Source organism: Myotis lucifugus, unplaced genomic scaffold (genome assembly GCF_000147115.1).
Source record: "Myotis lucifugus unplaced genomic scaffold, Myoluc2.0 scaffold_67, whole genome shotgun sequence".
Taxonomy (NCBI): domain Eukaryota; kingdom Metazoa; phylum Chordata; class Mammalia; order Chiroptera; family Vespertilionidae; genus Myotis; species Myotis lucifugus.
Window position 1 is genome coordinate 5,693,494 of NW_005871115.1, and position 22,745 is coordinate 5,716,238.

Genomic DNA, 22,745 nt, shown 5'->3' on the forward strand with positions numbered 1-22,745 from the left:
GGGAAGTGGATGGGTACCTTTGGCCCCCAAATTCCCAAACTTCAATTCAAAATGGGACAGTTCTGCATTTATCTAGTTCATATATTTAGGGTCTGAAGCAAATTTTATTTGGGGGAAAACAAAACAGGTTCTGCTGCAAACCAAGAAGGGGAACCTAGAAAACCCCGGATCATGTGAAATCTAAGAGCCCTGTCTGTCATCTGACTTATTTTCTTAGTTTCTAAATATGATTAACCTGGGGACTCCAGGTGGGGTTGTAGTAGCAGTTTCTGAATGTTTTCTTCTTTAAAAAATTTTTATTTGTTCTTTATTTTTTCTAGACTGGATAAAAGTAATCCAACAAGAGCTATTACACTATTGTCTGTATTAGCAACATTGATTTACTTATCCAGGCCAAAGGACTTACAGCAAACGCCATGGAAAAACAATGCTTGATTTAGGAGTGACTTTATTAAAGGGGTATACTAACTCTTCTGCCTCCCCCAAGAAAAAGAATGTAAGTTTAAAAGGACTTGTAATAACACCGGCATTCATCAATATTTAATTGGTCTTTTTCCTGCTTTTGTCTGAACTTCTTCCTCCAAGAGCACAAAGCAATGAAATCAATATATGACTTAAATAGAAAATGCACGTGGTCTAACAGTTTAGTGCTCCTGGAGACACCATCTGGATAAAACTCCTGTCTTTTAAGGTGCTATGTTGTGTGAAAACGAACTAACAGGCAGATCTCTTAAATATGAGTGGTAGTCCCCCACCAGTGAAAGCATAGAGCTGCACGCCCCAATGTTTACAAAGCATTACATCCAGGTCTCTTTTATCTTGATGGAAAAGCACACTAATCAACTATCTTTCCACAACTGGCCAGGTGCTAGAAAGAGTTCTAGGGGATGGCAGAGACTAAGCTGAAATGTACCTATAGCTGACATTTTCCAGTTTCATACATATGTATTTCAGGAATTCAAAAATGGATAAAAATTTTAGAAAACCATCAAACACTACCTGTTTTCTGAGAGGTTAGGATTATTAGCACAAATCCAGGCGTCCAAAAGTTCTTTTTCCAGATAATCAGTAGAGGGAGGCAAGACTCTCCATTTAAGGCAAAGATCTGATCATCAAAACAAAATCACACACAAGAAAGACCACAGTCAGAAGTGAATCCTTCATAGTAAGACGTCAGGTTGCATAAACCAAAAGTATGAGGTATCTTTCCAGCCACAGGCAAGTGAATCCTTGATCATATACCATTACACTTGATGGCACAACTAGTCTAGGATTCTGTGAACTACCCTTGGACACTCCTAACAAATAATAATAATAATAATAGTTCTTTCCAATTGGTTTTTGCTACTTTCAGCCAAAATTATTGAAGTAATTGATCTCTCTTCTTAAACCACATGAAAACTTCCAGTGACTTCCCTTTCCCATTTTCATTGCCTTCCTTGTCCATTTCTCCCTTACAGTCCCTCCTTGCTTTTAGGACCAAGACACTCCATATTCTCCAGACTATTCTTAACTTTAATCTTGAACTCCTCCCAGACACACTGCTAATGCGTCTTAGGTAAACACTTCTCTCTGTTCATCTTTGATGGAGGCAGTTTGCACAGTAGGTAAGAACCGGAACTGCTCCACCAGTTACTATGTCTATGATCTTGAACAAATTATGTCTCTATGTTTCAGTATCATCATCTGTAAGAAGAAATTCTATTGGTACTTACCTAAAAGGTTTCTGAGGGTTAACATACATAGTAATAATAATAAAAGCCAGCATTGCTAGACATTATCTGTGCTGGTTAATTTCATGTCAATTTGACTGGGCCATGGGGTGCTTGGTCAAACAATTCTGAATGTGTCTGTGAGGGTGTTTTGAATGAGATTAACATTTGAATTGATAGACTGAGTAAAGAAGATTGTCCTCCCTAATGTGGGGTGGGCCTCATCCAATCAGTTGAAGGCCTAAATAAAACAAAAAATGGCTGACCCCCTGGAGAGTAAAAAGGAACTTCTCTTTCCTGATTGTCTTGAGCTAGGACACAAGCTTTTTCCTGCCTTCAGACTCAAATTAAAACATAAGCTCGTTCTTTCTGGGTATTGAGCCTGTCAACATTTACACTGGAACTACATCATTGGGTCTCTTGGTTCTCAGGCCTTCAGACTTAAACTGGAATTAAACCAATGGCTCTCCTGGGTCTCCAGCTTGCTGAGTAAAGATCTTAGACTTGTTAGTCTCCATATCATGTAAGCCAATTCTCAATAATTAACATCTATCTACCTATCTATCTTATATATTTTTTTCATCAGCCAGCCAGCCATTCTATTGGTTCTGTTTCTCTGGAGAACCTTATTACACTCTCCTATGCGCTTAGTAAACTTTACATATGCTAATACATTTTATTTGCACAGAACTGTCTGATGTAGCTATAAATACTAACCTCATGTTATGAAAAAGGAAGCTGAGGCTTAGAGAAATTAAGGAATTTGCTTCATTTCATAGCTCCATATTACTAGAGATTGGATTCTGGCAATACCTTGCACACATCAGATCAGTCAGGTGCTTAACCCAAGGCTCAAGGTTAGGGAGGTGTTCGCTTGGCTCTGTGTAACTAACCACACAGTCTTACAGACTATGGTGTACTTTATTTGTTTGCTTGGCTCCCTCACTGGACAGCAGACTCCTTGCAGATAACAGAGTCTCTTTAATTCTCTAATCCTAGGAATAGTGGCTAGAAGATACACCAGAGGAACACAATAAGTGCTCAGTGCTTCAATGATGTTATTCTCCTATCAAATAATGTCCAATGCCTTTCCATTGCTTATCAAAGTAAAAACTCCTTATCTTGGCATTCGAGACCCTCTAACATGTTTATTTAATCTGATATTTTTGTTTTTTATTATTTAGTCATCATTCATGTATTCAGTAGTCAATTATTAAGTACCAACTATATATTTAGCACAGTAGTAGGTATTAAAAACAGAAAGATGGCTGTTTCAAAAGGAAGATAAACATCCAATCAAAAGATGGGCCAAGGACCTAAATAGAAATTTTTTGAAACTGGACATACAGAAGGCCGAGAGACTTATGAAAACATGCTCAAAGTCACTAATCATCAGAGAGATGTTAATCAAAACAACAATGAGGTACCATCTCACACCTATCAGAATGGCTATCATCAACAAATCAACAAATGACAAGTGCTGCAGAGGATGCAGAGAAAAAGGAACCCTCTTGCACTGCTGGTGGGAATGCAGACTGGTGCAGCCTCTATTTTAAGCAGTATGGAGTTTCCTCAAAAAGTTAAAAATGGAACTCCCATTTGACCCAGTGATCCCACTTCTAGGAATATATCCCAAGAAACCAGAAACACCAATCAGAAAGGATATATGCATCCCTATGTTCATAGCAGCACAATTTACCATAGCTAAGATTTGGAAACAGCCTAAGTGCCCATCAGCAGATGAGTGGATTAGAAGACTGTGGTACATCTATACCATGGGATACTATGCTGCTGTGAAAAATAAAGAACTCTTACCATTCACAACAGCATGGAGAGACATGGAGAACATTATGCTAAGCGAAAAAAACTAGTTGGAGAAAGATAAATATCACATGATCTCACTCATTTGTGGAGTATAATGAACAACAAAACTGATGAACAAAAATAGATCCAGAGACATAGAAGCATCGAACAAACTGGAAGGCAGAGAAGGGTGGTGAGGTGGTGAGGTGGTGGTGGTGGTAAGAGAGCAACCAAAGGACTTGTATGCGTACATATAAGCATAACCCATGGACACAGACAGTAGGGAGTGAGGGCATGTGCTGGGGTAGGGTGGGGAGGGAATGGCTGGGGAGAGGTCAATGGGGGAAAAAGAAGACATATGTAATACTTTTAAGCAATAAAGAATTTAAAAAAAGAAAGATAACTGTTTATATCATTCCACCCCTAAATTTTTAGCTGAATATATATCTGATATTAACACATATCTCCTGCTACATCTCTGCCTATCAAAATTCTATTTTAAAGATCATGGCAAAAGCTACCTCTGTCATGAAGCCTTGCTTCAACTTCCTCCTTTTTTGAACCCTCATAGAACTTTGTGCCTCTTTACATCATCTTTTACATCTGAATTTCACCTCTATAATTTCATGCTTATCTTAACCTTTCTCCTAGACTCTAACCTCACTGCATGTAAAAATCAGGTTTTACCCACCACCTTTGTCTCCTTCAGGCACCATTTACTGGCACAATGACTTGCATATTTAAAAACTCACTAAATGATTGCTAATTTGAATGGAATTCAACACTCACCACACTGAATGATGAATGGGATGGCCATGGCTTGTCTTCTTTGATACTGAATAGACTCTAAAGACCTCTCTGTGTCCTTGTTATTCTGGTATCCAAATTCATTCCAAAACAATGTAAGGTTTCTATTACCTAAAAAAATAATAAATCAAAAAACAGGAAAAAAGTAATAAAAGAAAATCAACAAGATTAAGATGATAAGCAAAGGAAAGTTTAGATATAAACACATGTATGTACAATATGATCTCAGCTATGTAAAAATGAATACACAGAAATAAGATGTTAAAGTATTCTTGGTTTTCTCTGAGTATGGGTGAAATTTGTTTTCTGATTTATACTTTCTTACATTTTCCAACCTGTATATAATAAATATGCAATATCTTTATAATAAAACCAAATACAACAGCAGTATATACATGTAGTATATACATAAATATATGTATATATATATTTGCAATGAAATACACTGACATTTAAAACATTTTTCTTAAGTACTCCCAGGAAGGATGGCACTGAATAAACTTAAAGGCAACCCTTAAGACTACTTATACAGATATTTATGATCTTGTCTCACAGCCAGAGTTTATCTTTGTCTCTGCCTCCCTTTTCTACCAGTCTTTGTTGTTTATGCCCTACCCTCATGCCAGATTCTCTACTCCTTCCTTGCTTAGAAACAGCACTTGTCATGAAGGACCATCTAGCAATTGCACTGATAGGAATCTTCCCTACAAACGTATACAACAATGGCCGTATACAAATTACTATTTGAACAGAAAAAAAGGGGAGAAAGGAAACAACGTGAAAGACTAGAATACGGAATGAGTAAATTCCATTTCCAACCAAGAAAACCTTTAAAACAGGGAGTTAAAGCTAAATGTATTACTTCATCAAGACATCCAAGACAGAGTTTTAATTTTATTTAAAAAATGTAAAACAGCCTACCTAGTATAGTCAACTATTGTGATTTATAAAAAGCATCCTATATGATAAAAGACTAATATACAAATTGTCCCCACCGGCGGGAGTGCGACTGACCAGGAGTTAGATGTGCACTGACCACCAGGGGGTGGTGTGAAACAAAGGAAGGCAGCCACTGGGGCCCTACCCATGCACTAATTTTGTGCACTGGGCCTCTACTATACATATAAAACTTTGGTGGACATTTTTTTTCCTGAAAGGAAAGAGTTTTAATAGGGAAAACCACTGGAGAAAGAGATAGAGATTGAGAGAAAGACAGGGGAGGTACTTTACTTTCCATTTTTTCACTTTCTAAAAACTCAATATTTTTACATGTACATATATTACTTTAAAAATACATTTTTAAAAAAGAATTATGTGTAGCATTCTGTCCAATATGTTGACCACTAACCACATGTGACAACTGAGCACTTGAAATGTGACAGATAGAGAACATTTCATCAATTACAAAGTTCAAAATGAGGCTCTAAAATATAAACCTTTGAATTAAAATGCATGAAATAGGACCGGCCATATATCACACGACTGTGTAATTCATGCAAAATACCAATAAGCATCCTTACACCTTACTAATCCTGTTAAAATTTAGATTCAGAATGCTATGTGCCTGGAAGACCAGACAGCCTTCAAAAGAGACTTTACAACTGGGCTGGGCTGAAAGCTGCCCTCACAAATTCCCAGTTTCCCATGGTCTCTGCACAAAATCCCTAACATCTCTCTACTCAGATTTCCCTTTAGATTCTGCTTCTTGGGTTTTTCTCAATTCAAACTTTCATATTTTTGCTTTTTGCTCAGCATTTGGTCTTGGCCCAGCCCTGACTCCATTTCTATGCTGCACACCAAATCCTGATGTAGTCTTTTGGTGTCTGGACTGGGCTCGTAAAGACTTTTCCTCTGATTTCCACAAGAACTAGTCAGTTAAGGTAAGAGTTACTGATTAAAGTAAGGTGGCTTCAATTGCTGTCTCTGGCACACTTCACTGGTATAATTGTGGAAAGCCACTAAAATTTCTTAATCATAAAGTACGCATTTCCAATAACCTGCCCAACAGGTTTATCAAAAAGAATACACGTGAAGGCACATTTAAAACTATAGAACCCTGCAGAAATTTAAGTTGCTTTTGAATTGCATTTATCTTCTCTCTAAATGTTACTTCCTTCAGAAGACTGTGCCTTTCAAAGGAGGAACTGTGCTTTAAAACTTTGCATGCCCTCAGCACAGCTCAGCATCCAGTGCCTAAGAAGCCCTCAAAAACTACTGCTGCTAGTCTTGACAAAATACCTCATTAATGTGTTCTGTGGGGTAAAACGAAGGTGAAATACTGTCTTTCCCCAAAAACATTAACTAAATGCAGTTAACACAACACAGCTACATTTGAAAGCGCATATCAACTGTGAACCCTGACACAAACATTTAAGAGTGATAAAACTACTAGGATGTTAGAAACATACACACACACTCCTCGAGGGTAGAGTGATACATGCTCTGTGATCACACCACTTATAGCGCTGACACACATCACATTTTAGTTTACTTTGTGCCTATTTCCCCCTTTGGATAAGGAAATCCTTGAAGACAGTGATGACGTTCAGGATCTTTGTTTTCAGTAGCTGACATACAGAGCTTAATATTTACTTACAGGATTAAATAATACTAAGGAATTGCAGGCTATCAAAGGCACAAATAGAACATTCACTATGCCAAACACCTACTGACCAGAACTGATGGAAGATATGCTATTCAAGGCAACAACCAGGGCAAAGAACGTTTTTAAACTCGAAATCAGAAATGGGTTTTTCTAATTGCCAATGAAACCTTGGCTTTTTCTCTTCAGATGGAAGCTAGTCCATCATGTACAACTTATGATGTTATTAAAACAAATTTCCATGGAGTGGACCCTGAACTAGGAAGATGCTTCAGCAAGCAGATAAGCCAGTTGTCCAGAGGAAAGGCAGTGGGAGAAAGCATATCATGTCAGTTTCTATTTTCATGTGTTACTCAGACTATAGAGAAAAAAAAAATCCTCCTTGAGAAAATAAGTTCCTTCCATATAAGGGAACCCATTAGTCAATAATCAGATTTTTTTTTTTTTTGCATATCAGGAAAGAGTTGGATGATATTATCAAAGGGCTGAAAGAGAAAAACATGCCAACCCAGCATACTTAATCTGAAAAAGCTCTCCTTCAGAAATGGAGAAATAAAGAATGTCCCAAACAAGAGTTCAGGGAGTTCATTACCACTAGATCTGCCTTACAAGAAATGTTAAAGAGAGTTCTCCAAACTGAAATGAAAGGACAATAATTAGTAACCTGAAGACCTAAATATATGAAATTCACTGATAAAGGTAAGTATATAGTCAAAATCAAAATATTCTAATATTCTAATGGTGGTGTATAAATTGCTTAACTTTAATGTAAAAGTTAAAAGATACAAGTGTTAAAATATGTATAGCTGTCACAAAATTCCAGGGCAGGAGGAATAGGGAAACTGAGACAGGAAAGTTAAAACAAGGCCAAATAGTGTGGGTAATCTGCAACCAGCTTGTAACTAACAAACCATTATCTTCCCCAGCCAAGGAGCCATGGACACAGAATAAACTGTTAAAAAAAAAAAACCCAAATGAGGGAATACAGAAAGGGGGGCAATTTTACTTCCAGAAAAGCCAGCAGTCTCAAGGCTTGGCAAAATATAGTTGTCAGGTGCTTCTCATGATTTCTGGAAATGCCATTAACGAAGTAAAAAGAAAAAAGAAAAAAAGAGGACTTGAGAATTAATTTGTATCAAAATATTTGGCAGAGGAATTTTGAGACCTATAGATAGGAGGGTATACAATGCCTCGGACCCCCTCCCAATCTGCTCGTCGATCAGCTAGAGCCTGTTGTGTTTCATGAGCCAAATGTTCAGGTTTGCTTGCTTTGCTTTTTTCAATAAAGGTTGCATGCTTTAATCAATTGGCTTTTCACAGTGCAATCAGGGTCTTGTATAAATTCATTTATATGAGAAGACAAGGATCGAGGTTGGGGACAGCCCGCTCCCACTGACTCAGAGGGCTGGCCTGTACAGTAACACCTTTCATCCAGAAGTCCATTAAGAGCAAAAAAATGGAATTTCAAAATGTGATTTTTAAAAATATATCTTAAATATTTACACCCACTATGAAGAGAGTTATGTAGATAACCCAAAATTTAATAATTCCAAAACTATATTATTTCAACATCCTCAAGGTATTCTGATTTAAAAATCTGTAAAAAAAAATGCTACAAACATGCTGGGGTCCAACCCCAGCGGGTCCAGGGGTCCCCAAAGGTGTGGACGGAGTTGGCGAAGAAGGAATGACATGGAGACAGGGTTCAGTTCATCAGCATAGCGAGGTTCTCCCTCCAGGATCTCCAGCGAAGTTCTGGTCAGGATCTCCAACCAAGTTCTGGTGCCATGTTCTCTCGCTAGGTTCTGTAGTCAGGTTCTGTTGCAAGGTTCTCTAGCCAGGTTCTCCTGCCATGTTCTGTCTAGGTTCTCCAGCCAAGTTCTGTTGCCAGGTTCTGTCCAGGATCTTTTGCCATGTTCTCTGGCTAGGTTCTGGTTAGGAGCTGATGAGGATGTGATGAGGATCTGATGTTTATTGTCTTGTTACATCCGTATTTATACCAGCCGATTTTAATCCTGTCAATTTCTATTACAAAGGTTAGGGCGTTTCTTATCTCCATTCCAGGGAGTAAAGATTATGTAGCTTAACTACCCGCCTGGCACTTAATTAAGGGGTTGTATCCCCTCCCTAACTTCAGGGAAAAATCCCCACCTGGGGAAACAACCTTTCTCGGAGAGGTGACCTTGGTTAAAACACATGGCAGTAAAGGGAGTAAACATATTAAGAACAGTATGCTATATACGCCAGGTCCCTTGAAACATATGCTGTGCAGATGTTTCTTTCCTGCAGCGACTGTGTCAAGCAGCAAGGATGGACCGGCTCCCGGCACAAACACACAAGTAATATTTAAAATTATAAAAGAATACATATCTCGAGACTTTTGTTTGGATAAACAAGCTTGTTAAATTAATGGAACAATCAGGGATTAATGTACACAGAATTAAAGTCCTAATTCCTAGAACAAGTATCTGAGAAAACTGTGAAAACTTAATTTACTGCTAGTTATAAATGGAGTATTTAATTCAGGAGGCTTCTGTTTAATTTCATCTGATTAATTTTTTTGAAGCCTTTTAAAACCAGGAAAAAAATAATATAAAATGCTGCAATAACTTACTGAAAATTTGTCAAAACTCAGTAACTAAAAGAGCAATTTACACAGATTTTGCCTCTGAAAAACAGGAGAAATGTAACACCTTCTGAGATGTCAGTTTCATATCTCTTCATAGAATGGACAATGACATCCAAGAAAGCAATTACCCAAAGGGAGAAGTAACAAAATTCAGTAATAAACTGCTAAAGCAAAGCTCTGGTGGTTTAAATAAAAATAAGAAATCCCAAATAGTTTATGAAATCAAAGCACCAGGAAAATGATAAGCTAGAGAAGGTATTTACATCGGGTTCCTGCCTTCATGTAGGAACACATTATTATCTTCTGTTTTTAAAGATCTCCTGAGACAGAAATTGCATACCATTCTCAGGGGACTAAAAATCATGTCTCTGCCTGTGTTGAATATTGTCCTGTCATTACCCTCTTTTTTTTTTTTTTTTAAACCAAGCTCTGGTCAGTTTTATTAAAGAAAAATGTTGCATGATTTACTTTTCACTAGTCTATTCTGGCATGCTTCTAATGATACCAGAATCACCTGGGTCAATGACAGGTAGTGTGCATACTCTGTAGTATCTTCCAATTCAATATCATTGCCACTGTAGAGAAGGACACCAGGCTTGGCCAACATGGCAGAGTGCTCTATTTCAAATTTCCTCAAGGCTGGACAGTTGCTGGCAAGGATGACCAGTTTTGCTTTGCCTTGTCTGATCATCTTCGGAGTCTGCTTGTACAACCAGCATGTACTGTCCAGTTTTCATAACAAGTTGGAGCCTAGAGTTGATCAACTCAGCGCCTTTTTCACCTTCTTTGTGGCCATCATCTTCCTGCCTTAGGTGCAGGATGGCCTCCAAACAGGAGCAGCTGCCAAGATGGCTGGAGGTCGAGAAAGGAAGGACTACTCTCTAACCTTTAGATAAACCAGCCGTTCCACCCTTCCTAAGCTGATCCATGGTGTGATCATTTGTCATCTATTTTCTCCATAGAATATAGGAACGGCAAACTGGTTCCCAGTGAAACGCCAATTCTGATCAGTTGGCTGTGATGCCTGTGCACACTCTTGATAGGATCAAGAGGCCAATCGCTGTCATACTGGCTCAGAGTCTGTGGTGCATGTGAGATGAAAGAGGCCCCAGACAATCACTTCCCAAAGGGCTCTATGTGAATTGAAGGAAAGCAAGGCAAGATGTCTTCGGTGGAGAAGCTGCTTATGGCCCCATGCCTTCTCTGGCTCCAGCTTGTGGCAGAGTGGAGTGGGCCAGTCTCACTTAGGGGTACAGTCAATGGCAGAAGCAGGCGGCAGCTGCAGTCAGAATGTCTTCACTTCTCCACTCTACTGTGAGCACAGTCAGCTCCACAGCAAAACCCCAGGAATCTGCTGAGTTGCTCCAACTTGTTCTAGGCAGCAACTTCATTACTTCACCTGGCAATGTAGCATCATTTCTCTTGTTCCATACCAGTGGTTTCCCATGCGGATCTCCTTAAGCTGCAAAATAATTTCAGAACTACCATCCCTGACCTGAGAAAATCCATGCTGAAAAAAAAATAAGCTGTAAATTTAATAACATTTTATGAGATTTTACATTTTACTACCCACAACTATATCTGTACATGTTTGGAAAATGGTAGCATATTTATGTATAAGGCATAATGCCATTTTAGACAAGAACTGGTAGACTGGGATTCAAGAACTTCTAGCCATACTCTAGGTCACCTAGGGCTTCCTGACTCCCAGTTCAGAACCACATTCTTCTGTGCACTGAAGACTAGAAGGGAGAGGGTCAGAGGCCTCATGATAACAAATCTTCAAAAACAAAACTAAGGAGCTCTAGCTGGTGTGGCTCAGTTAGTTGGGCATCGTTCTATGCACCAAAAGGTTGCCGGTTCAAGACTGTCAAACTACAACGGGAAGTCCGGGGAGGGTTGGTGGGGCGGGTAAGAGATCAACCGAAGGACTTGTATGCATGCATATAAGCATAACCAATGGACACAAGACACTGGGGGGTAGGGGAGGCCAGGGGAAGGTCAAGGGGAGAAAAAAAAAAGGAGACATATGTAATACTCTTTGTAATACTTTAAGCAATAAAAAAAAAAAGAAAAATAAGAAGGTTGCTGGTTCAGTTCCTGGTTAGGGCACATACCCAGGTTGCAGGGCTCGATCCCCAATAGAGGGTGTGCAGGAGTCGGCTGGTCAGTATTTCCCTCTCACATCGAGTTTCTTTCTCCCTTCTTCTCTCTCTAAAAATCAATAAAAATATTTGGCCCTAGCCAGTTTGGCTCAGTGGATAGAGCATTAGCCTTAGACTGAAGGGTTCTGGGTTGGATTCCAGTCAAGGACATGTACCAGGGTTCAGGGCATGTACCTCAGTTGCAGGCCTGATCCCTGGCCCTGGTCCCTCTCTCACATAGATGTTTCTCTCACTGTCTTGCCCCCTCCCTTCTACTCTCTGTAAAAATCAATGGAAAAATAGCCTCAGGTGAGGATTAACAAAAATTAAAAATCAATAAAAATATTTAATAATTTTTTTAAAAAGGAGAGAGGCTTCTTCTGAGTCTCCCCTCAGGAAGAAATAAATTTTACCTTCTCTTTTTAGGTTGTAATTTTATTTAGTCATTGTCATTGTTGTCCTTTGGATACACTCCAGTTTTTCTAATTCTGTCTACAATGTGGAAATCAAAATTAGGTAATCTAATCTAAAGCATCTTCATAGACTGTTCTGTGTTATTGTGGGCAATCGCCTCATCAACCACCTATGTCTGCCCAGTTCCTGGGTTAGCACAGTTTATCTCTCTATTAGGACTCTCCTAAATTTACTCAGACACATACATATACATATACATAGCCCACTGACTGACTCAGTGTTCTTAAGAGTCAAAGATTTTGTTGCTGTTGTTAATACAATTTATATTTAATTTTGATTGCACTGTTTCGAATTCAATCATTGAATACAACTTATCTTTTTTACTTAAGGTAGACATAAGAAGAATAACAAGAGATTTTTGAGGTCTTGCTTCTCATACGACAGGGAAAAATCAAACTAAGAATAAAAGTGTATTTAATTCAAGACAAAAGAAGGGCACTAGGATTTTTAGTATTTTATTTGCAATATAAATGAGTGAGATCCTCTGAGGTATTTTAGCAAGAAACTTCACTGTAGATATAAAAATGTCATTATCATGATAATAATACAAGTGCAGTCAGAAAGAAAAGGAAGCTTACGTGCTGTCAATAGTGCTAATTTCAATTACCAGGTGAAAGCACTGTTAAATGGATAAAATCTAAGACCGTGATTTTTTAAAAGAGAAGTCACTCCAGTGAACTCCTGAACCATCCTGCTGTTTGCAGGGAGCTGGCATAAGTATCAGTTTTAAACACAATACATAGTTATGCCATATAAATCAGTTAGGCAAATCATTTTTAATATTTTGTTTTTATCTCTAATTCCTCTCACAGCAAGCTTTAATCCAATGCAAATTGTTGAGCATGTAGAGTTCTACTGTTGCTTTTATCAAATAGTAAAATCACCAGTGGATGTGGATAACCAAATGGGAGATGAAAGGAAGTTTGTCTTTATAGAAATATTAGAGTTAACAAATGATGAAATAAGATAGAAACAGAATATAAGATTATGAAACTCAAAGGATCTGAGCATTCATCATTAACTGTTCGTATAATTATAAGAGAGATGATCAAACAATATACGTCTTCCCATGGAAAAACATGCTACTACTTATGAAGCATCTTGACAAAAAAAACAACAGCCCTGGTCAGTGTCTCAATGGTTAGAGCATCAGCCTGAACACCAAAGGGCCCCTGTGGGGCATGCGGAAGGCAACCTATCAATGGGTCTCTCTCACATCAATGTTTCTCTCTCCCTCACTCTCTCTCCCCCCTCCCTCCCTTCTTTCCACTCTCTCTAAAAATCAAAGGAGAAAATATCCTTGGGTGAGAATTAACAACAACAACAACACACACACACACACACACACACACACACACACACACACATATCTGAATTTGGTCAAGCTGATATATTCTACAAATGTACAAAAAAAAATAGAAGAATCTGTTAAACTACAACCCATAATGCAGTGAGCAAAATTTAAACTGTAAAAACTACAAGACAACTGACCCAGTTTTTCCTACAAATAAATTGCAAGGAAAAACAAAAAAGAGAAAGGGAAATATGGGGATGGGTAAGACCGCTATAAATTATATTATGACAACAAATAATGAGAAATGTAAACAATAAACTGGCTATTTTGTGACATTAAGGAAGTATTAATTTTTTTAAACATTTTTTAAATATATTTTATTGATTTTTTACAGAGAGGAAGGGAGAGAGATAGAGAGTTAGAAACATCGATGAGAGAGAAGCATCGATCAGCTGCCTCCTGCACACCCCCTACTGGGGATGTGCCCGCAACCAAGGTACATGCCCTTGACCGGAATCGAACCTGGGACCTTTCAGTCCGCAGGCCGACGCTCTATCCACTGAGCCAAACCGGTTTCGGCAAGGAAGTATTAATTTTTAGGTATAATATTTATACCATAGTTATGTTTTCAAAGTGTTCTTTCTTCTACAAATACATGCTAAAATTCATATAGGTATAGTTATATAGTGTCTGGAATTTCCTTAATAATCCAGTTGTGGGGAAATAGGTTGGGAATATGGATGAAAACAAGTGCCCAGGGCTTGATAACTGTTGCGGTTGGAAGATGATTTTATAGGTTTCATTATAATGTTCTCTTTAATTCTGTCTAATCTTGCAATTTCCCACATATGTGAGTTTGCTAGGGCTGCATAACAAAATACCATAGACTGGGTGGCTTAAACAACAGAAATTTAATTCTTCACAGTCCTGAAGATTGGAAGTCTAAGATCAAGGTGTCGGCAGGTTTGCTTTCTTGTGAGGCCTCTCTCCTTGGCCTGTGGCCACCTTTTTGCTCACATGGTCTCTTCTCTGTGTACACCACTGTTGGTGTCTCTTTTGTATCCAAATTTCCTCTTCTTATAAGAACACCAGTCAAGTTGCACTGGGCCCACTCTAATGCTTTCATGTAAACTTGATTACCTCTTTAAAGGTTCTATCTCCAATTTATATGAATTTAAAACATATAAATTCAGGGAAGACACAATTTAGCCCTTAACACCATAATGAAAAATTTAAAAATAAAACAAAATATAATATTAAATATACAATATTTTAAAAATTAAAATACATAAAATACATAATAAAGAAATACGAATTGTTTTTTGGCCTATATCTTCATGTAAACTTGTCTCATAGTCTCTCTCGCCTTTTAATATTTTACATAGGCCTTATATCCCTAGCAGAAATGTTGTATTTTTGTAGTGGCTTTATAAGATCTCAGACACTAAAGTACAATCATAAGGTAAACTAAATTTTGTTGTGAGCAGCTAGCTATATCTAGCTACTAGAGTTTATGAACTGAATGTATGCCCCCCCAAATTTATGTTAAAACCTAGTTTTCAGTGTGATGGTATTTGAAAGTGGGGCCTTTGGGAGGTAATTAGGTCAAGAGGGGCCTTTGGGAGGTAATTAGGTCAAGAGACTGAAGCCCTCATGAATGGGATTAGTGCCTTATATAGAGACCAGAGCTAGCTCACTCTTTCCACAATAAAACAGAGAGCTAGCTCACGCTTTCCACAATAGAAGGATACAACAAGGTACCAGCCATCTGTAAACCAAAGGAGAGTCTCCCTAGGACCCACCCGTGCTTGCACCCTGATCTTGAACTTACAGCCTCCAGAACGATAAAAAATAAATTTATGTTGTTCATAAACCACTAGTATTTTATTATAGCAACCCAAGCTAAAACATAAAGTGTTATCTATTTTTTAAAGACACTATTCATCTAGCTAATATTATATTTCACATGTATAAAATTATACACAAACTGAGAAATTGATGAGTTAGGTGACAGCATAATTAGGAATATTATTCTGACCCATTTTGGAAAAGTTAAGTAATGAATTTCTATGTAATTGCTTCTGTTCAAACTCAAATCTCAGTTGATGATTCTATCTTTCCCTTCTTCTCTCCATACTCCAAAAAGCTGACAATTAATATTTCTATTTTACTATAAGGATACATAAAACTTCAGAAAACATAGAATCAGACAGTGAGGTGAGGTCAGACTCAGAGACGAGGGAAATATTTGAGACCTTTAGCATCAGCTATGCCAAAAGGAAATGCAGATTGGATAAATGACACAAAGTCATTACCGCTCCATTGCCCTTTCTGTCCATTCCATTTTTTGCAAAGGCCCAATTTTCCATAGAAACAGATCAGATTTACAGCAAATACAAAGATTGCATCTTTTATTTATAAGGCAAAAACCCTACCCAACCTATTTTTCATTAAAATTGCGTGTCCTATAATACTGGCCTTCAGAGTATTAGGCAAACATTACATAACACTTTGGTTATTCCTGTGGGAACCATTAGGCAAAGACCTTGAAGGTCAATCTCCTCAGCACAGTTCTGAGACTACCAATTCTGACCTTGACTGCTTGACTCAGTGGTAATGAGCTTTTGGGATGAAGTTGTGAGAATGTGAACAAATGCACATGCTCGCTGTCCTTTCTCCACTCTGCCTCCCTCAAGTCCAGACAAACATCTTTTGTGAAAACACCCTGGAGCCGAAATCAATCCATAGACAATTATGAGATTAGGAAAATAATATGCTATTACCAAGTAATAATTAAAATACAAATATAACATTTATTTTGGATCTTATTACATCCATCGAGAAGGTTTTGAAAAAAATCAGGTAGATAAGGTAGAAATAGGGAGTTACTTGAGTAGATAAGAGGGGAGAAGACTGGCAAGTGATAGCCTGGAGTAGAGAGTACAATTTTCAGGAGGGCACACATACACCAGGCAAAGGGGCTTCGAGAAAGCTCCTTCCCCCACAGGACTGACATGACTGTCCCGAGTAAATGTGACCAGGATGGAGATAATCCCTGTCACTTTTAAATGTCAATGTCTAACTCTTTCTGAAGACTTAGTTCCTTATTTTAAGGATGAGGAAAACAAGGAAGAGGCTTCAGAGAAAATATACACAATTTTCAAATGCTTAACATTTTCCTTCTGTACTATGTCATGCTGGCACTTAAAGACCAGAAAGTAGGTGCTTGATTTTTATTGCACTCTGTATATTCTTGTTTATTTATTTAAAAATTTATTTATTGGGGTGACATTGATTCACAAAACCATACAGATTTCAAGTGTACAACTCAATAAAACATTATCTGTACAGGAAGTCTCTTCCCTTCCCCATCTCCCTCCCCCCCTGCTTTGCCCAACTCCACCTATCCCACCCTCTTTTTCCTCTGACTGTCACCACACTGTCATCTGTGTCTATGTAAATATATATATATGTTTTTTGGCTAATCCCTTCACTTTATGCGTTCTATAGTTTTCAGCAAACCCTGTCAAATAATGTGGTCATTCCTAGGTTTAGTATAACTTCAAACACGTCTGAGAAAAAAATACATGTGAAAGAAGTATGCCTATGCTAAACAACAGTTACATGGCATACTTTTCAGAGCAGTGCTTCTCAAGCTTTAATGTGCACACAGGTCACCTGAGATCTTGCTAACACGCAGATTTTAACCTAGTAGGTCTAGGGCAGGCCTATGATTCTGCATTTCTATTAAGTTCTCAGGTGATGCTGGTGATGCTGGTCCACAGACCACACTCTGTGCAGGTTTTAGACCAACACATGCAAATCTGGCTTTGGCAGGAAATCTGTGCCCTCAAGTTCATTCCCATTTTCATTCCCCACCTCCCCCACACCCTAAGTTCCTGCATTACTTCTTGTTTCACTGGTATGAGAAACTTTTAGGACCAAGCAGAGTGGGAACAAAAGAAAATAAAATATTCTAAAATAACAACTTCAAGTGGAGCAATAAGATTTTAAATTGTCTCAAAGGTAGAGACATAATTTTTGATATGCATGAATTATACATACTTCATGCAAATCATTGAACAAATACACAGTAGCCTTCTGTTTGTTTCCATAAATGAAGCCCTGTCTGCATAGTTGATTTAATTAATGCACAGCACACCACCTCATTGTTCAAGTATCTCTAGAGTGAGGCGATCTGAATAATTCAAATTTTCCAGATAACTGAAGTTTATCTTTTTAAGTATCCAAATATATTTATTTTAGTGATTTCTAACCAACATTTTTCTGGAACTAATGTATTCAAGACTTGTTGGATACACAAAACAAAGTTTAACATATCTACAATTATCCAGGGCCCACAATGATTATTCCGTGGCACCACGTAACAATGCTATAGGAACCACGCAGGTCTAGGTGGGCTGTGTGCTCTTACACAGTAGAATCTGAGACACACTTTGGGCGTCTCTCAGCCTATTTGGAGCAAACTTCTGACTCCTTCCTCCATGGTCAGCTGCCACTTCATACTGTTCTCTGATTACAATTTTAATCTGCTGTTTATTTTTTGCATAATACTATGGGAAAGATTCTGAGACTGGCTCCCTTCTCATTTCCCTCATGTTTTCAATGCAGCTCTCTTTCAGGCTTTGGGATAGTGGTTACCTGAATCAGTACAATCATTTCAGCTTAAAGAAATCACGCAAGTTAATCCCCTTGAAGCAGTTCTTACTATGACTGATACTCACTGATCCCAGTGTCCTTACAGTACTGGACCAAGAACTGTCCCATGACTCTTAGCAGATGATTATATTCTTGGACATTGAGAAATTCCTGCTTATTATGAGATGGTTCCATGACCTCCAAAGGTATATTGATAATTCCAATCACGCCTGCACCAAGCCTAGGGGAATATAGACATACAGAAAATTTGGGAGAAAATTTTAGGAAAAATTTAGCTAAGGGGAAAAAAAGCAAATATACCAAGTATTTTTAAATTATTTTTTCCAAAAATAAATGGCTCACTTGGTCTGAACCATGTCAAAGTTTAATAAGTTATTTTACAACTGTATTTGGTTACATATATCTATGGTGATCCCAGGTATATTTGGTCTCATAATACAAATGGCTTTAGTACATCATTACTGAATTAAAACGCCTCTTTTGCCAAACCTATCACCTTACATAGGGAGTCAGGGTGGGGGGGAGAAGAGGTCTCTTAGCATTCAACACCACTATGAATGTTGGCTGCAGGAAACTGACATGATGCTCTTAATGAAATTGGCCATAAGTCACTTTCTTCGTCCTCTTTTCATCTGTCAAGTTGGATTTCTCCTCATTGCAAAGGTCCAAAGGATGCTCAATGAATTCTACTAAGAGAACATAATGGCTGGACTATTCCTGAGAGTAACAGGGATCTGCCTGGTAGTCTTACTGGTATGGATAAACTCAGTTTTTCCCCACACTTTTAGCAGCTCATGCTATATGTACCTAGGATATCCTACTTAGTGACGTAACCTGTTCTGGGAAAGAGTATCTGGACTCTAACTCTTTAGGGCCAACCCAATACCCGTAGAATGGCATACAAATCAAGCTTTCCCAATTTGGGGATCCTGCCTATCAAGTCTTTCACCACTTTCCCTTTACACTGAGCCCTGCCTTCACTATTCATTCTGTAAGTCTAAATTAGGGCATCCTTTCTCCAAGGAAGCCTGACTGCCCATCCTAAATGGTCTTTTGAACCAGATACTTGCCTCTAGCATATATTCATTCATTCATTCATTCATTCATTCATTCAAGCTGAGCACCTGAACTAGGAATAGAGTAGAACAGGAAGACAATGTCCCTGTTTATGAAGTTTCTCTGCTATTGAAGGGGGACAAGGCATGATGCTAGTAAATGTATAAATGTACAAGATCGCTTCAGATGGTGAAAAATGATCTGAGGGGAAAAAAGCAGGTGCTGTAACATGTAAAATGTGATAGGTAGCCCTAGCTGGTTTGGCTCAGTGGATAGCGCATTGGGAAACGAAAGGTCCCAGATTTGATTCCAGTCAGGGACACATGCTTGGGTTATAGGCTCCATCCCCAGTGTGGGGCGTGCAAGAAGCAGCCAATCAATGATTCTCTCTCGTCACTGATGTTTCTCTCTCTCTCTCCCTCTCCCTTCCTCTCTGAAATCAATACATACATACACACACACACACATATACATATATATATATACATATACATATATATAATTAAGTGATAGATATGTGAGGAGGGTAGTGATGGCAGGGACTAATTTTACTTAGGCAATCCAGGAAGACCTTCCTGTGGAGGGGACTTTAGGGCTGGTGCCTCAGTGGCATGCTAAGACCAGCAGTAAGATCTAAAGACAGAAGGCTCTAGGCAGAGAAAATGGCAAGTGCCAAGGACATGAGGCAGGAGCAAGCTTAGGACGTCTGAGGAACAGGATGCCGGGTGGTGTGAAGGGAATGCAGTGAGAGGGTGGGTATGGGTGGGGCAGGGTGTTACAGGGCCAAGCAGAGACCAGATCACTGGAAGACTACAGCAACTACCTCTATTCTACATGCATTGGGGTTTTAAGCAAGACAGTAAATTAATTTATGTTTTAAAAGATTATTCTTGCTGTTTCCATACCATATGAAAAATACATATTTATACACTCGTCCCTTTCACTGGACTATAAGTTCCTCAGCAAGTGGTAGTAGGTCTTCACCATCTTGTCTGCAGAGCTTAGTTCAATGCCTGGCCCGCATGATACTGCAATGTAAGTGCTTGTTAAGTGAACATATGAATGACTTGCTAATTCCTTGAGAGTAGGGAAGCAAGATGAAAACTTTCCCCTGAGCCATTCTACTGGTCACGGTTGTCTTGTCTGTCTCTGTGCTTCCCTATGGTCTCTTGTCAGGACTTTACATAATTCATGAAAGCAGCTTGTGGAGTTTCAGACCATTGGGCAAGCACCAGACTATTACTCTGGAATTCAAATAGGCTGCCATGTTAAAAATATATGCTCATGTTGGCGAGAACCTATACGTGAAGGGGTTACACAATACCTTACAAGTTGCTTTTTAGGACTATGGATTTTTCTTTTCTAAAATTTCTTTAATATGCCTGCATTACTTTTTACTTGGTAGAATACTAAAACCTTAATTTGAGTAAATGATGCAAAGAAAGGTAAAACATCAAGTTGCTCAGAAAATGCACTGAAAAAATTTCCAGAAGTGAGCTTCTTCTTTGGAGCAGGCATACAGCTCTACTGGTGTAAATTAGGCGGATTAATGGCTGTGCAATGATAGGAAGGGTGAACAGAGGATATGACACCTGCTCCAATTATGTTTAATCACTCATCCAACTCCGCAGACAGAATCGCACTGTAGCCTCCTTCCTCCTGCCTATGCTTATGAACACAAAACATACTTACAAGGACTTCAGTTTCAACTGTGGGCCCACTTTCTCATGCATCTTGATCAAGCGGTTGTTACTGTAAATGAACATCCCAGCGTGGTTTCGGTTTTCTGTGTTCACTCCAAAGAATAGAGAGAGTGTCCTTGCTGTTTTTAATTCCCTAGCATTATATTTAGGAAAGTTAAAAATATTTTTATTAAGTAAAAATATACAGTTTACAAAAATGTGAATAAACTCAGAAGGGAACTATCAAAGGAATTATATATAAGATATCCAGGTATTTTGCAAAACCAAGTGGGTACACTCAGCATCCCTGCATAGCCAAGCAGTCGGCATAAATATAATGGCCAATAACCATGCCAGTCAAACACAAGCACTCCTGGATTCAAAAATAAGTGCCAATTTACATTTATAAGAATTAGAAAATGCCAAATAGTTGTAAAATGTTAACTGACCTAATTGCAGTACTTTTGAAAACTAATAATTTGACTATTTTTAAATGCAGGTATTTCTGACACTGGATGTGATTTCTAACTTCTAGCATGTTCTCAAGCCTACAAGTATACTACATTGGTCGGAACATGCCAAAAGAGATTCTTTACCTTTCCTTTTCCAAAATCAAAGATAAAGTTAATAAAGCAAGCGTAGGAAGATTATGAGCTCCTGTTTGTCTAACTCTGTCCTGCAATACTGTGTTTTACATGACTTTTCTATTAAAAGGGTAAGGTGGAAATTGAGACAAAGCAGCATGTGGCAGAAACAACTGGAGTAACAGGAGGCTGTGTGGAGCTATGAAAAGTGCCTGGATGTAAGAACCAGAAAGATGGACTTGGCTTCAACGACAAAAATACAAGCCTGTCTTTGTAACAACCATGTAACTATGATGCATCACTTCAACTTTCTGTCTCATCTAAACACTTGGAGTGCGGGAAACGAGTTACGTCGGCTCGCGTGAATTGCGCGCACTCCGCGGGAGCCGTCTTTAACTCGGTTCATATAGATTTGCGGTGGAGTGCGGGAAACGCGTAAACTCGGGCCGATTGTAACTGCGTATTACCAAATATTTGTTTGTAATCCACCCTTTTGGTGGATGGAACAAAACCAAAAGACAGAGCCATCTTATATTTTGGCGGGAAATTCACCCGCACTCCAAGTGTAAATAATGGAAGAAAACACCTCTCTAGCCACATGGAATGCCGTGAAGACTAAAGGAGATAATCCTATCTAATAAAAGAGAAACATGGTAATTAGCTGTACATCCGCTACCCTTCCCATTGGCTAATCAGGGCGATATGCAAATTAACTGCCAACCAAGATGGCAGCCGGCAGCCAGGCAGCTTGAAGCGAACAGGGAGGCTTGCTTGCTCCAGTGACAGCGGACTCCAATGTTCCCCACCTGACTTGCCGGCCTCTCAGCTGCAACTCTAAGCAACTATGTTGCAAATATAGAAGCTAAACAAAACCCCAGAAACCTGCTTTAGTCAGTGGGCTTCAGTCAGCCGGACAGCAACATTGTATCAAATACAGAAGGTAAACAAAGGCCAGAAACCTGCTTTCAGCAGCCAAGGCCTCAGAGCTAAAGCTGGCCCAGAATAAAAAAAAAAAAAAAAAGAAAAAAAGGAGTGGTTGGGAGCTTCAGTCACCTGCCAGCCTGAAAAACGGCCCTCAGCCCCTCAGCCAGACTGGCCAGGCACCCCAGTGGGGACCCCCACCCTGATCCAGGACACCCTTCAGGGCAAACCAGCCAGCCCCCACCCGTGCACCAGGCCTCTATTCTATATAGTGAAAGGGTATATGCCTCCCGGCACCGGGATCAGCGTGACAGGGGGCAGCGCCCAAACCCCTGATCGCCCTGTGGCTCTGTGTGT

The 22,745-nt window shown here is 38.9% G+C and overlaps 1 protein-coding gene and 1 pseudogene across 1 annotated transcript in view; both read right to left on the bottom strand.

The window, feature by feature from the left end:
• MORC1 (MORC family CW-type zinc finger 1) overlaps positions 1–22,745 on the bottom strand; it is a 138,697-nt gene that overhangs the window by 60,769 nt on the left and 55,183 nt on the right. The window contains exons 13-16 of the mRNA XM_014457002.2: positions 20,894–21,037; positions 18,211–18,365; positions 4,305–4,433; positions 1,000–1,105 (exon numbers count right to left, since the gene is read on the bottom strand). Coding sequence (XP_014312488.1) covers positions 1,000–1,105; positions 4,305–4,433; positions 18,211–18,365; positions 20,894–21,037 — 534 coding nt within the window. The remainder of the gene's footprint in view (positions 1–999; positions 1,106–4,304; positions 4,434–18,210; positions 18,366–20,893; positions 21,038–22,745) is intronic.
• Positions 10,018–10,352, bottom strand: LOC102441935 (annotated as a pseudogene).